This window comes from Equus asinus, chromosome 9, assembly GCF_041296235.1.
Source record: "Equus asinus isolate D_3611 breed Donkey chromosome 9, EquAss-T2T_v2, whole genome shotgun sequence".
Taxonomy (NCBI): Eukaryota; Metazoa; Chordata; class Mammalia; order Perissodactyla; family Equidae; genus Equus; species Equus asinus.
The window spans coordinates 40,581,671-40,597,878 of record NC_091798.1 but is presented as its reverse complement, the minus strand read 5'-3'; the positions used below and the strand labels follow the sequence as shown (position 1 = coordinate 40,597,878).

At 45.9% G+C, this 16,208-nt stretch overlaps 1 protein-coding gene across 9 annotated transcripts in view; it reads right to left on the bottom strand.

The window, feature by feature from the left end:
* Nucleotides 1-16,208, bottom strand: part of SIL1 (SIL1 nucleotide exchange factor) — a 256,886-nt gene that overhangs the window by 137,065 nt on the left and 103,613 nt on the right. For all 9 annotated transcript variants that reach the window (XM_044780572.2, XM_014853836.3, XM_070518153.1 and 6 more), the window contains one exon: nt 14,626-14,761. In XM_044780572.2, coding sequence (XP_044636507.1) covers nt 14,626-14,761 — 136 coding nt within the window. The remainder of the gene's footprint in view (nt 1-14,625; nt 14,762-16,208) is intronic.

Genomic DNA, 16,208 nt, shown 5'->3' with positions numbered 1-16,208 from the left:
AGGCAAGGATTGTTCACAGGCAAGGATTTTCTAAAACCCAATGCTACTTTTCCTCTGTACTCCCCCAGCAGAGGGCAAAGGAGAGTTCAATGTCACTAGTAACTCACTCTCAACAGCATCACGGCCTCACCAGCACTAGCCTGGAGGCCTCAATGACTTTAAGAGGTCAACACTGTAATGCCAGACACAAAGACACCTGAACATCCAGACCTGTGAGTGGAGGGGTGAGACTGCCAACCTTCTTGTTCAACTGGATTCCCAAGTAGGCTGTGATGCTTAAGGCCAAGGCACTCTGCTATGCTCTTACTGTACTTAACACAGTAGTAAGCACGTAGCAAGCACTCAAACACCTCAGGACTTGAACTCTTCCCATAGGTCTCTCCATTAAGTCCCTAGGATGTGAGAGACTGTCCTCTGTACCTCATAGATAGTAAAGGACAGCCCTATAGGAGAAGCATGGGTTGCGTGGAAGGAAAATCAAAAGAGACGAGAAGCTGGACACCCCAGACTCCACCCAAGAGGCATATGCAATGAGGGGAGCAGTACAGGGATAGGAAGGCAGGACTTGCTCTCCATTTATACTGCCTGCCTGCCAAAATTTATAGGATGGCAGAAATCTTAGATCTGTGGGCAAGGATTGAGTCATATTATGAATCTCCTTTTTCTAAGCATCAAGTGCATCCATCTCAGGAAGCAAAGATGGGGAGGTGCAGGGCAATATGCAGGGAAGGTGGTGGTCTGCAATTGGAAGCACAGATTTCATTCTAATACTAGAGCAGCCTCCTCAAATTACAAAGAGTCTATTCTGGAAGCTAGGAGGGCTGGAGCATGGCTTTGGATAGAATCAAAATACCGTACCATGAAACTATATAATCGCAGTGTTGATAATTTGCCTGTAAGAAGCAAATCTTCCTATAACTATAAATCAATTCCTCACTGCAATTTTAGAAATCTATCCAAAAAAAAATCAGCTATTACCAGAAACTCTAAATGCTAGACACTAGAAGCTGAGCTCCAGCATAATTAGGGGAGATTCTGAAGGGTGCCCTGAGGCAGACCATACAAGAACAGGGTAGAAAGGAGTTATATACACTTAGAAAGCTCATTTAGGGAATAGGCTGTGCATAATGCATGCAGGCACGGGAGTGCAGACACTCTCTCCCAAAGGCCAGCTTAGAGGCAGGCTGTGAGCCGAGACACTGGCAGATGGCTGCCCCGGTGGCAATTGTGCACACTCCAACGACCACCTCCTCCCATCCACCCTTAAGCACAGACTGATGCTCCCATGAGGGGTGGGGAGCACTGGCAAACATTACCCCCAAAGAATAGTGCCTTTCCCAAGGGAAGGTAAACATTTCCATTAGAAGGCAGAAGCAATTTCTCTCTGTGCAGGGAAAAGGAGCTGCAAACATAAAGTTGCTCATTCAAAAGAGACAGATGATCTCTGCAAACTGAGCAGTGCCAACATGTCTGTAAAGGGTTTGCACATCCATCAGCGCAAGTCGCTACGTGGGGGAAGGGAGCAGGAGCATAGAAGGCCCACTCAGGGTGCAAGACTCTGGCCTCAGGTCACTTGTCATTTAATTAAACAGAAGCCCCAGGAGAGTGGAAGCCAGTCTTCTTTCCACTGGGGTTCTAGCCTGAGCAAAGGTGCAGCAAAGGTTTGATTTGCAGTAGAGTTTCTCCTCCAGCCCAGATGCTCCCAGTCCTCCCAATCCATATCCAACGTCTGTCCACTTCAAGTCTCTGCATTCACGAGCCTTCAGGGGTAGTTTACTGTTCAGTCTTGAGCCAGACACTTCTCCCTCCTACCACCATCCCCCACCTTTTATTTTTCAGTCACATGTGACTAAAAGAGAAATGACAGTTCACTAGCCTTATGCCTAAAATAACCTATAGAGAAATATGGTTTATGAACTCCCCCATAATACAACACATAATTCAGAGCTCAGTCATTTGTCACACTATTGAGTAATCCACACACATCCCAAGGGTCTGACAATAAAATTTGTAAATCAATAGAAAAAGCAGTACACCTTAGCCACTGAGTTAAAATACAAAAAACATTTTTTAGCATTGATTCTTTTTTTTTTACCTTAGAAAATACAGGCTTCTGAGGGTAAATACTTGTGAGTTGTGTGCTGGAATGGAAGACTTTATACTTTCCAGAGCCCCTGACAGCTAACTTCAATGCAAAAATAAAAACTCCAAGATTCACATTCTCCCAATGATAATAATGGCTTTCTTCTACAAACCCTGCTATTAACATGACAGAGATGGCCACATCATTCATAAGAAAAGCACAGGTACCTTCTGCACCCAAGAAGAGCAAGTAAAACACCTGCTTTGTGCAAGAGCAAGGCACTTAAAACAGGAAAGAAAATAATAATAAATTATTGCAGAGCTGAGTTTGAACTCATTTTTCTTTCTTCTAGATGATCAAACAGTAAGTGTAGGGGTAGGCATCACAATTCACAAACATATTGCCATAGTGATTGGTGCTTAGAGGGATAAAAGAGGCAGAATTTCATTTATATTCCAAGGAACAGAAACAAGTGCCCTGATCATTTAGCCCTGCAGAGAGTCTTAATGCCAAATGAGTGGCCTCCCCCCCAGTTGCTGTTTGGGACCACTGCAGCATCAGAACTGAGGTGTGTGTCTGCATTGTTATCTGACCAATTATCTGCCTAGAACAGTCCTCTCCTCAGGATGCAGTGGGTGTGCAGGGGCTAAGGAGGCAGGCATTAGGGTCCCTGAGTAAGAGCTCTCCCTCTGACACAAGAGGTGAGACCAAGTCAGGCCTACTGTGCATGGCTCCATCTTGGTCAGTTCCTTCTTTGCCTAAAGGTCACTTGAACATTCACTTATTTTAACTTTTTATTTTGAAATAATATTAGACTTAGAGAAAAGTTACACAAAAAAAAGTACAGAGTTCCCATATACCCTTCACCCAGCTTCCCCTCACATTAACATCTTAACACAACCATAGAACAATTATTAAAACTAAGAAATTAACATTGGAACAATAATAGTAACTAAACCACAGACTTTATTCGGATTTCACCAGTTTTTCCTCTAATGTTTTTTTTTCTGTTCCAGAATCTAATCTAGGATACCATACCGCATTTAGTTATATCTCCTCAGTCTCCTCCAATCTATGACAGCTCCTGAGTCCTTCTTTGTCTTTCTTGACCTGAACATATTTGAAGAGTGCAGTTATTTTTTAGACCATATCTCAATTTGGGTTTGTCTGATGTCCACTCATTTTTAGTACAAGAGAAACAGTAGTAGCTAACATTTATTGAGCAATTACTATGCACCTGGCATTTCATATGCTTATCTTATTTACTATTTAAAACAACCCCCTGAAGCAGGTATCACTATCCCTATTTTTAAAATGATATTTCATTATAGGATATTTCATTAAACCTTAGTGGAATTAAGCATCTTGCCCATGGCTACCCAGCTGTAAAAGGCAGAGCTGAGGTGTGAACCCAGGGAAGAATGACTCTACAACACTATTGTCTGCTATATTCAAGGCACCCTGACAATAACCAAATGCCAAAATACAGCCTGGACTCTGCCCTCCAGTCATTCCTTCTCTGAAGGAATCTCTTCGAAGAAAGAGTGTTCTAGGCTCTTGTCTTTCTTCCAAAGGAGGCAAACTATTCCACTTTAATTTCTAAGTTCTGCCCATACAACCAGAAATTTCTTTCTCTTGACAAGAAGCACTGTCCTGGCCTAAGGATAAAGAAGAGGTCATTGTTCTCCTGAGACCTCCCTTGGGACCAGTACCAGGCAAAGGGGAAGTATATGAGCATGTAGGTGTGCTCATCTCAAGAGAACTCTCTTCCAAGGGCCTTTGCAAGTATACGGAGATACTGCAGTCACAGGATAAAAAAGAAAAAAAGGAACCTTCTGAGACTGCTTCTTTCCATGTCATGCCCAGAAATACCCAATGATGGGCAACACAAGCTGGCCTCTCCTTCTTTAGCATTAAGCTCTTTGGGAAAGTTGAGGCACAACCCATTCATGCAGCACAAGGAGTGTGTATCAAGGGACAGGGCTACAGAAGACAGACTGGGAAGGACTCCAACTGCACTCCAGGATTTGTTTTTAATGCTTATGACTATAGATCACTCAGTTCCACAGACTTGATTTTTCCCAAATCCTCTTTCTGGCAATGCTAATGTGTTTTTCCTCTCTTTCTGACTGATCAGCGAAATACGTGGCTGAAAGGATTGGCTTGGAAATCATTTCTTTGATGCTGGCAGCATTGAGAAAATATTCCCCCAGCTACACACCCTCATATCTATCCATCCCTGCCACCTGCCACTCAGCTGCAGGTAGAGGCCATTACAGCAAGGTAGGAAAGGAGGCAGAGAGTAGGCAACGAGGGAAGGAAAAAGGGAGAAGGGCCCATAGCGTAAAAACAAAGAAAACAGATACATAAAAAGAGAACATTTTGCTCAAACTGAGTCCCTATAGAACCAAGACTTTCACTGACACACATAAGCAGGGTTAGATGATACCAGCAAATAGGTGAAAAGACTCAACCTTCCTTTGACTTGTCTTTCTCTTATTTCTCACCACTTCCTTTTACCGCCCCAGAAAAGTGCACCCCCAACTCCATCACTAAGATGGACCCCTGTAAATCAAACACTTTATCTGGCTGCCCCTATTACTGCCAGTTTTGTACAGGAAAGAGCTTCTCCCCTTTGAAATCCACCATTCTACACCTAACTCCAAGATAGCCTCAGCTAGCTATTTTGATCAAATACTGGAGGGTGAAATGCTAATGGTCTTTAGGGAACAATTCCTCAGCCTCTCCATCTGCAATCTAAACCAGTGGGAATCTAAAGTCAACTAATAGCCCTCAAATCATACCGCACATAGGGCTACTTACCTCACTGTGTTTAGGGACATCTGGATTACCCCTAAATCTAACCTAGGAAACAAAAATGGGGCAGTTTGAATAGTTTTGTATCCTCTTGAGTAATTCGCCCCCCCCCAATGTCAACAGCCTCCAAAATTCACATTTTGTTCCCACGTAGACCTTAAATAGCACTGCTTTCGAGCAATGATCTTGCAGTTTCTATCTTCAGAAGAAAGAAAGGAAATCCTGGGAAAAGCAATGGGATCTGACACCCCTTCACTAGCCAATCACTGCTCCAAAAGAGACCAAGAGAAGATATAACCACTCCCTCATGGAGCACCTTGAGGCTTTCCTTAAACAATGTACAGAAAGCACTGAGCACAAGGAGGTTTCTCCAAAAATGTTAGTTTTCCTCCCTTCCCCAACAGCTAGACTAGAATTCCTGGGTCCTAGTCCGCCTTAGTCATTCTTCCCCATGAGATACCAGACAACCTCCTCACTCTATGTCCAAAAACCTGACTTGGCGAAACCAGAATGACAGAATGCAGATTAACAAGATGATATTCATGCAACATTTAGAGGACTACTCGAGTAGGGGACAGGGTAGTTTTTTTTCCCCCTAGGCAAAAAAAAACCTTTATAAATACACCATATTACTATTCCATAAAAACTCACCTCTGCCCAGATAAACTAATTATGGCCACAAGTAATCAAATCTGAAAACATTTTAACCCAAAGAAATGGTTCTCTCCTTCCAAACAACTGCATTATACAAACAAGAAACAGACTATCCTGGATTTAAAGAAATTAAAATACAACTCGATCTTTGTTTGTCCAAATCAACATATGATGAGAAATAAGGCAAGACCAACAACCTACTAGACAAACAATAAAAAAACAAAACCCCAACATGAACAGAAATACAATCAGCCTGATTAGAGCACAAGCAAGAGAAGAGTTACAGAGCCCCCAGCACAGGCCTTTACCTCATTCAGGTTCTTTTCAGGCTGCCTAGAAAACCAGTGGCCAGAGGGGAACCACCCCCACTCTGATCTTGGGCATTGCAAGGGGCTTCAAAGAGTCTTGATGTTCCCTGTTTCAGAAGAGGGAAGATTAGAGCAGCGTCAGCAGAGCTTCCAGTAAAGCTTTCCTGCTTGCCCCATAGGCCAGGCAGACAAAGGTCTCCCTCACCAACCCCAAAGACAAACCAACAGTCCCCTTAATGATAATGATCTTTCCTCACACTCTAGCTATCTACTGTCCAGGGCTCAGATTACTCTAGAAATTCACCAAACCCACTGGTCCTGGCCCACCATAAAGTCAGGCTGTCAGGTGTCAGGTGGGCCCTTTCTGATATTGGGCAATGCTTAGTTCTGACCTCTTGATTGTCTAAGCATCCTCCTCATAATGCTTCTTCCTAACTACTCCATCCTCAAGCAACAAATTGAATCCTTCTCTTTTCATCATCCAAGGTAGAAGCCTCATCCTCAGCTTGCCTCAGAAAACCGAAGACAGGGGCCGGCTCCGTGGCCGAGTGGTTAAGTTCACGTGCTCCGCTGTGGTGGCCCAGGGTTCGGATCCTGGGCGCGGACATGGCACCGCTCATCAGGCCACGTTGAGGCGGCGTCCCACATTCCACAACTAGAAGGACCTGCAACTAAGATATACAACTATGTACAGTGGGGGTTGGGGAGATAAAGCAGGAAAAAAAAAAAAGATTGGCAACAGTTGTTAGCCCAGGTGCCAAAAAACAAAGAAAACCGAAGACATCTAATGGAAGCTTCTCAATTTTCCTCCACGTCTGTCCCACTTTTCCTTGTTTTCTTCTAGCCTCTGCTTCTAAATTCCAAGGCTCATCATATTCACAAGGCCAACAGTTTCCAGCTGCCACCTAAACACTTTGCCTTATCAATGATCTTCTCTCTGGGATTTTAAATCTCTCTGTTAACACTGGCTCCTTTCTCCTCTGCCTTCCAACATACACAAAAGCTCTCTCCACTCAGCTTCGATGACCTTGCCTCTGGGAAGTCTTTCCTTCAGGGCCCCTCCTCTGTGTTCTCACAAAGCTACATTCCTGTCTGGGGTCCTCCTATACCATTAGCCCAGGCAGGTGAGCCTCTGTCAATGCCTGCCATGGGGTCTCCAGCATCCAAGCACTATACCTGGAACATTACAGGAGTTCAACAAATGTAACATGAAATAAACAAGCTTTTTGATGTGGCCATCTCTAAAATTACTGTTTTAGTTCTCTTCTTCCACTTATTCTCAAACTCCTCAAACCCAGGAGTTTATATCACCTTTCTTCATTTCTTCAGCTTCTATTCATCACACCCCCTGAATGGACTCAACTACACACTCATAGCTTACCTTACTTTCACATCCTCAGATATACTGCCTTTTCATTTCTCCTCATCTCCCCTCCCTCCTTCTCACTGTCTCCCACCTCTGACAGAGGGGATACTGTCCACCACCACCATCCCATTATTGCCCTACACATCCCTGCCTCTCCAGCCAGGTAGATATACTCTCACTATTAGGTCTGGGTTCATAGCATCCCCCACCTCCACTCATGCTTCCTACCTGTCCTCTTCTCTACCTAGTCAAATATTATCTCTTAAGTTACTGATCAATTCCTACCTCCAGTGCTGTGACAAAACTAAGAATGCAACAGGTTCTAAAAAAGAGACTCTTATTCCAGCTCCAGGCCAGCCCTTGAGAGCTACTCCAGAGCTGGTTAGTCTCAACCTTGTAGATGGCCTGGACAATCTTAGCCAGCAAGGTGAGGCCAATATGAGAGAGAAGGGAAGTCAAGGCTACAAAGATTCTCTGAACTAAACCAAGCCCTGGGTGTGAGAGGTGGGACTAGTTTTGGCAGCTAGTTTTCCATTATCCCTACTCCAGTCTACATTTTTCATTTCAGCCACTTTGGGGGTCTCGATCTTCAAGAGCTGAGGCTGTGCCACTCTGCTAAATACTCGTTATTAAACCTTCAAGAGAACAGGCGGATGGAAGCAGAGGAAGGGGAGGATAAGGGACTAGGGTGAGCATTAAGCATACAAATACTTGTTAGAAAGCAGACAGCCAACAGCTGCTCTCCATCACCACCAAAGTCCACAGATTGCAAACTGGACCCTGGCCTGCCGCATTCGGGTAATGAAGGCCAAAGCCCAGGCAGAGATGCTCTGGTGCCAGCACTGAGCTCAGCCAGCCAATCAAAATGGCCTCAGCCTTGGCAGTGGCTGCCATGGAGGTCACAGGCCTTCCTGTCCTGGCCTCCTCCTGCTCCCCTAGAGGGGTGTAGGATTTGACTGCTGAGGGGCAGTGGTCAGCCATCCTTGGAGAACTCCAAATATGGGAAATGAAGTCTCTCTGAAAGAGATCTAAATCGTCTTCATGGAGCCTTCTGTGGCCTTCATGTATTCCAACCCAACATCCTTTTCATCAGTACAGGGTAATTTGGAGCTTCAGAAATTTTTCCTACAAGCCTCAAGAGATCTGGCATCCTGCTATGCCCCAAGCAGTTTCCCTGACAAACTCGAATTACCAAGGAGCAAAGGAGATGCTCAGAGTGGAGAACTCTTAACAAAGACTGAGGAGGTGGCAGTAACAGGGGAGATTGGCCAGAAGTTTAGGTAGGAGAGGAAGAGATAAAGTTCTTGGGGAACCCCCAAAAAACTTGAAAAGCTGGGGAGGATGGCACTGTGCAGGAGTGGCACAAAGATAAGCACTGTTGAACACCTCATCCTATAAAGTTGCTGGAGATAGCAACTTGTGTTCAAAAGATGAGAAAGACTACCCCAACACAAAAACCATGCTGTTTCCTCTATCCAGCCCCTGTTCCACCTTTCCAGCACTGCACTTGAGCCAGGGTGAAAGATCATCCAATAGACGCCCCGTGCTATACCGCTCCCTCTGGCCATCACTTCCTGGTAGCAGCCAACAGGTCCCACTGCCTTACTCTGATAAGCCACAGAAGCTTAGGTATGAACTGCCCTTAACCAACACACCCACTGCTCGTGGCACAGAGGTACAGGTGAGTGTGCCTGCATGTGGGCGATGGGACAGAAGCAGGTCATACTCTTTGTGGGCCATCCTGGGGAATAACATGACCTGGAAGGAAGACCACTCCAGGCTAGTAGAGGAAGGTAGGGTCACCTCCCTCCCAACCACAGAGCTGAGGATGTGGCAGAAGGCAGTGGGAGCTTTGTCCCACCTCCATTGCAGCTTGTGGTATAATAAAAAAATATATCTGGTCTTTACCCCCAGTTCCTGGCACAGAGTTCCTAAAACCCTTTGAACTTCCTAAGTGATAGCAGTAGCTTTTGTTATTCTTGAGTTTATGCTAACGAGATGACTCTTGGTGGGGGGCCTTTAGATAACTTCAGGATGGGGCTGGTTACCAGAAAGATCAAGCCACTATTAGAAGATTGAATTTTTAGCCCCATCCCCTGACCTTCAGGGAGGGGAGGAGGCCTGGAGATTGAGTTCAATCACCAATGGCCAAAGATTTAATCAATCATGTCTATGTAACGAAACCTCCATAAAAGCCCCTAAACAACAGGGTTTGGAGAGCTTCTGGGTTGGCATACATATTGAAGAGCTGGGAGGATGGTGTGCCTAGAGAGGGCATGGAAGCTCTGTGCCCTTCTCCGGATATCTTGTCCTATGCATCTCTTCCATTTGGCCGTTCTTGAGTTGTATCCTTTACAATAAATCAGTAAATGTAAGTAAAGTGTTTCCTGAGTTCTGTGAGCTGGTTTAGCAAATTACTGAACCTGAGGAGGGGGTCATAGGAATCCCCAATTTACAGCTGGTCAGTCCAGAATACAGGTGGCCTGGGACTTGCAACTGCCATCTGAAGCAGAGGAAGTGTTACTGAATCCTTTAACTTGTGGAATCTGACACTAACCCCAGGTAGTGTCAGAATTGAACTTTGTTGGACACCCAGTTATTGTCAGAGGACTGGAGAATCATACAGTCCCTTCCAAGCTGCAAGAGGCCAAAGGCCTCACAGAGACAATCCCACACTCACCCAAGACCAGAGTCAGGTGCTCCTTCAGACAGATGTCCAGGGCCTGCAGGAAATCAGACTCCTCTCTTAAATACTTGAAACAGAGTAGTTGGTCTACTATAAACGAGGTTTTTAAAATTCAATTCCCTCCTATTGCTCATGCAGATCTGAAATGATCTGACCAGATGGCTGGTGCTCTATAATTCTTGGATTGCTCTCATCAGTTGTTGATGATTTGGATTTTTTTCTCTTTTCCTTTTTTTTTTTTTTAACCCCCTCACATGAACGTGTTCCTGCACAGGCTTCCTGTGTGCTCCCATCAAGTGAGCTCTTTGTAACTAATGCCAATATTTCAGAGGTTCTCAGAGCCACCTGTAAGTCAGCTTAGGTCAATAAGGAGGCCCAGGTTTGAGCTTCCTTGAGTCCACATGGGGCCAACATGCAGCAATAGCTAACAGACAGGACAAGGGGCCCTTTTCTCATGCTGCCTTCTCACCTCCACTTCTCCTTCAGGTCCCCAAGGAAAGGGAGGCAGCAAAGGCATATTTTTCTAAACGAAAACTACAGCCACTTATTGAATATTTCCTATGTGCCAGGCCCCACATGAAACATTTCACATATGTTAATCTTGTTTCAGTTTCACACCATCTCTGTGAAGTAGATATTTTCAGATGAGGAAACTAAGGTTCAGAGATTTTAATCAACCTGACGAAGGCCACATAGCTCAAAAAGAGAACTGAAGGTGGGGTTGAAGATTTAGTATCATAAAATTTGACTTGCTGCTCCACTGAGATCTCAAGGGTAGAGAGAGAAGGCTCTGGCCACCCCATCATCCTTTGTGCCCTCAATGAGCACAAGACACTTCCATGAGGACATCCAAAACACTTTGGTGGCTTTTTCTGTTTCTATACCCTCTGTGAGACTATAAGCTGCTAGAAGGCAGGAGTCATGTCCCATTTGCCACCCAGAAAGGTAGTGTGTACAGTGGTTAGGAGCTCAGGCTTAGGGCCAGACAAAGCTAGGTTTGAATTTTGACTCTACCACTTATTGATCATTTGGCTAAGTCACTTTCCCTCTCTGAGACTCAGTTTTATCTATAAAAATGAGGGTAGTTATAGCACCAGACCTCAAAGGATGCCTGGCACAGTCAATGCTCAATAAATGTGAGCTATTATCTTTATCTCTATCAGTACAGTGCCTGGCACAAAGCAGGATTTCAGAAAATACCCAGGGAGCATAAGGCCCACCATATTTTCTGTGACTGGCTTTCTGTAATAACAAGTACACAGGCACAAAGTCCTGGAGTTCAGGAGTCCTCAGCCCCAGGACAAATTCCTGAGTTCCCTGCCAAGAACCCACAGGACCTGCCAGCAAACAGCTTTCCTCTGCTTGCTTGTGAACAGCTGATGCTGAATCCACACTCAAATGCTTGCTGTGCCTCCGTAAGGTGAGACAGATCCCAAAATAAACTAGAAGAGAAAGAGAGACAGGAAAATCACTTCCAGGAACAAGCAGCTCGCAGTGAGGATGCTGACAGTAATAACAGAGGCAGGCAGACTTCAGGAGAGTGACCTGCAGCTGCTCCAGGGCTGACCAGCTGGGGCCCAATTCCCACCTGGCCTGGTGGGAAGGCCCTTTAAGTCATAGGTTGGTCCCCTGGTGTTCCAGGCCACAGCAGGCAGTCTAGAAATCTGCCTTCAAATGAGCCCAGACTATGTACCCCAATATCCCCCTCTTGGAGGCCTGAGAACAACAGAGCTGAGGCCCTCCCTTCAGAAAGCTCAGGGATCAAAAGGTACCAAACCAGGTCTATGTTAACATAAACTAGCCATTTTGCCATCTTCTTAAAAGTATCCAAAAGCGACTCCACCATCTTCCTGTGCCATGCGCTGACTCTCAGGCAGGAAATGCTATGCCAACCAATTCTGCTCCTTCATCAAAAATCTCTGTGGAGGGGCCAGCCCGGTGGCACAGTGGTTAAGTGCACATGTTCCGCTTCGGCGGCCTGGGGTTCGCCAGTTTGGATCCCAGGTGTGGACATGGCACCACGTGGCAAGCCATGCTGTGGTAGGCATCCCACATATAAAGTAGAGGAAGATGGGCACGGATGTTAGCTCAGAGCCAGTCTTCCTCAGAAAAAAAGAGGATTGGCAGATGTTAGCTCAGGGCTAATCTTCCTCAGGGGGGAAAAAAAATTCTGTGGAGCAAGAGGGGGAGAGCATTTCATGACCACAGAAGTCTCTCCATCTCACCGTAAGTTCTTTTCCCCATCTAACGCCAGAGAGGACAGGAAGCCTCCATGCTCATGCATCCTCACTGGCATCCAATTCCACAAGTGAGTTGAAGGGGTGGCACAAATGGAGAATTTATCATTTAAAATCAGAATGCTGGGTACTGAGTGATGTCTTCACGTCAAGAATCTTCACAACTGTCTCTGCAGCAGGTAGGGCAGGACATTTCCCCCACGTCACCAGTGGGGAAACTGAAGAGCAGAAGGATTCAGCGACTTGCCCAATATCCCCTAAGCAAAGCTAAGATTTGAACCAGGGCTGGCTGAGTCTACATCTGCCCTCTGTACCATTACTTATACTACCTCCACATTTATCTACCCATCAAACAAGTTCCCAGGACTAGCTACATTCCTTTTAACCTTTAGGTAGCTGTGTTGAAAGCTCTCAGGCAGTATTCAGAGTGGTGAATTAAATATACTGTGACTGAAGGCAAGTGCCAGCTATCCACACACACCACTGAGAGGTCAATTTCCTACCAACAGACATACATACAAAACCGTCTCAATATATACACAGAATGCCTTAATACTGTACTGGGGCCTAAGAGAGTCTTGTCTGTCTCTACCAGTTTGACTTGACAGCATCCGACTCTGAATCACCCCACATCAGACACTGAGGCCAGTCTTGTGACTAAAGACTCTCTCATAGAAGCCTCTCACCTAACCTCCCCTCACCAGTTCTGCTTTGGGGGTGAGCACAGGCAAAAATATTCTTGGGATGGGGCAGATATGACTATAACAAAAGCTGTTTTGCCCCCTGAGCTGTGGGGCCTCAGTGTCTGTGCTCAACTGCAATACACCAGCCTTTGGGGCAGCTTCAAGGGAATCTGGGGCAGAAGAATTTATGAGGGGCTCTCGAGAAACTAGAAGGCAGAGGGTCATGTCAATGGGGCATCAAGTAAAATGTAAAAATCAGTGTTCCGTTCTAACTCTCCAAGAGGCACTCAGAGCCCTCAGCCCGCCCTTGTCACATACACTCTGGCTCTCCCTCCCCAAAGCTACAGAGGGGGCCTCTTTTGCTTAGCCATTAACAGCAGCCCCACTGCCCAGAGATCTGGGCAAAGGCTTCACGTCAGATCTTTCAGGTTTGTTCTGCAATTGGACCAGGACTTTGAAGGGGGTCACAGGAACAATGAGTAGGAATGGGAACTACAAGACATTGACCTCCATCTGCTCCACACACTTGCCTGGTTAAAAGTGGTACAAGCACTTTTAACCACATAAAACCAGCAGATACAGCTCACATCTTCCACTCTTCACCCATGAAGGCCCCTCTTAGGTTTAGTCCTCAAGGACCAAGGGGCTTAGCTCTCACTGAAGCTGCAGGAGGACAGCCAAAGTTTGAATCTGCTGAACCCACTACCTCTGTTCCTAAAACCTCCCTCTACCCAAAGCCATTAGCTCCTACTTGGCTTCCTTGGTGCTTCATCACTCTTCTGTGGCAGCAACGACTGGTATGCAAGCCCAGCAGGAACAATACTGCTACCAGAAAGTTGGCTGGCACAGCAAACACTACCCTGCCAGCACAGCAGCAATAGGGGCAGTGAGGACATGGTGATGAATACCAGTAAGGAGCTGATGAAAAATACACTGCCAGGGTTTGCCATCCACCTTGTGCAGAACACAGTCTACTCCTGAAAACAGGCCAAAGTGTCACCATAGTGGGACTGCAGCCAAGGATAGCTAAAACTAGAAGGAAAAGTGGGAGGAAGGCGGGTTCAGGCTCTGGGGTTAAGGACAGAAGACAAGTTAGCTGAATGACGTAGGTCAAGTTATCTAATCTTTCTGAGCTTCGATGTTTTCGTCCGAAAAAGATAATCGTTCCTATTATTGTGAAGACAGAACAAAATCATGCACATGAAGCACTTAGCATAGTACCTGAATATGGTAAACTCTCTACAATTGCTGGCTATTTGCATTATTATTTTAAGCCCTGGGCCCAGCTCATAAAAGGGTTAGAAAGTTGTTCCTTCTGACGACACCCCATTTAAAACCCAGGCCAGGACCAGCCTGTTTCTTGGCAGAGGTTCCTTTAGCAACAGAACACTCCTGCCCCACACCAGTGCTCAGGACTCTCCCGTGAACAATGTCAGCAGTGTTGAGACGAGCAACAGAGCCCAAAATAGCATTTGCAGAGCGAGGCACATGTCACTGCCTCTCCTGTGCTTCTGAAGTGCAAGGAAAGAAAGTTTTCAATCACTTGCTCAGAAAGCTTGGCCACCCACCACCTTCCTTCCTTCCAGTGCATTCAGACGCCGCAATTTCTATTCTGTTGGAAAATGAAAGTCCCTGAGCCCTGCAGCAGCAGCCACCACTCTGATGGACCACAATGTTCCCCTCCAGTGGGCCAGAGAGTGGCCGCTCCTACAAAGCAGCCCTGTGGAGACAAAGGACATATACAGTTTGAGTTCAGAGTGTGTTTCCTGGGGAGAGGGCTGGGCTTGGTACCTGGCCGAAGGGGCTCCCACTCATGGGTTGGGTGAAACACCTCCAGGACCTCTGGGTCCAGCTCCTCCTCTGCTGTGGTTTCCTTTCTCTCCGTTTCTTTGGTGCTGCTCTTCTCTGTGTTGGTCAGTGCAAACTCCTTCAGAGAAAAGAAAACACAGCGTATGACCCACCACAGCTAAGCACCAGGCAAGCAGAAAGAAAATGGCCTGGGGTGGTCCATTCTTCTCCTCCAGGTCCCTCCTCCCCTTCCCAGCCATGTTTGGACCTTTCACAAGGTTAGCCCCAGAACCAATATGAGTGAGGCAATACAATTAAATGAACACAGCATTTGTTGTATGTATGTGATACTTCTGTGTATGCATTTTTAAAAAGTCCAGAAGGGGGCTGGCCCCATGGCCAAGTGGTTAAAGGTCCACGCACTCCACTTTGGTAGTCCAGGGTTCACAGGTTTGGATCCCAGGCATGGACATACTCCACTCATCAGCCATGCTGTGGAGGCATCCCACATACAAAGTAAAGGAAGACTGGCATAGACGTTAGCTCAGGACTAATCTTCCTCAAAAAAGAGGAGGACTGGCAACAGATGTTAGCTCAGGGTGAGTCTTCCTCACAAAAAAAAAAAAAGTCCAGAAGGTTCCATACTATCTCGAGGAGGTTAAAGGAACATACTAGGGAGAGGGGTTGACCCAAGTAGACAATAAGAGCCTTTACTTTTTACTTGATATGCTATTATACTGTTTGACGTTTTAAACTCATACCTATTACTCCTACAATTAAAAAAACAGATATTTATAAAAGAAAAAACACACATATGAATGTGAGAGTAAGGCCTCAAATGGCCAACACAGATGTACAAAAGCTGGCAGCTGAGGCCCAACTGATTCCTAAGCAGCCCAGCAGGGCACCGCAAGAGCCTGGCACTTCCCCGGAGTTCCTATGGGGCATAAACGACCTCTTGGGACATTCCAATCCATGGAGGAAGGGGTACAAGTGAAAAGGTAGGAGTGCAGCTAGGCTGAAGGAGGAAGATGCCCAGGTTGGAAACCTCTTCCTAAAACCTGTTTCCTTCCACCGCATAGAGAGCATGGAGGATTAATGAGATGGTGTCTGTGGAGCACTTTGAGCTCAGAAGATAGAGATGCAAGGTAAATACAAATTATTATTCATTTTGCTCCTTCCCAGGCTCCCATCCTTCCTATCCCATTTTTAAACCTGTTCTTGGATAAAAGCAGTAAGGCCTCAGGAAATTGGAACCTGAGGGTTCCAGAGATCTGGGAAATTAGATTTGGGAGGGCAAGGAAGAACCCACACTAGCAAACTAGGAGGTTATTTCAGCTCTCTCACCTCCTCTGCCATCACTTTTCCTCCACTTCCCAATTCTTCCCCTAATAATAGCAAGCATATTTAGCAGATTGCTCCCATGAACCCAAACCTGTGCAGGGTACTTTACATAGATCTCATTTTGGTCTCCCAATAATTCTAACCCAGCATGAGAGGTAACAATGCATCTCTTTCAAGTAAGGCCCCAGCTCCACATAGGTACTCCCACTTGCCTGGGTCCCTCAGGTTCCAATTTTTAATTA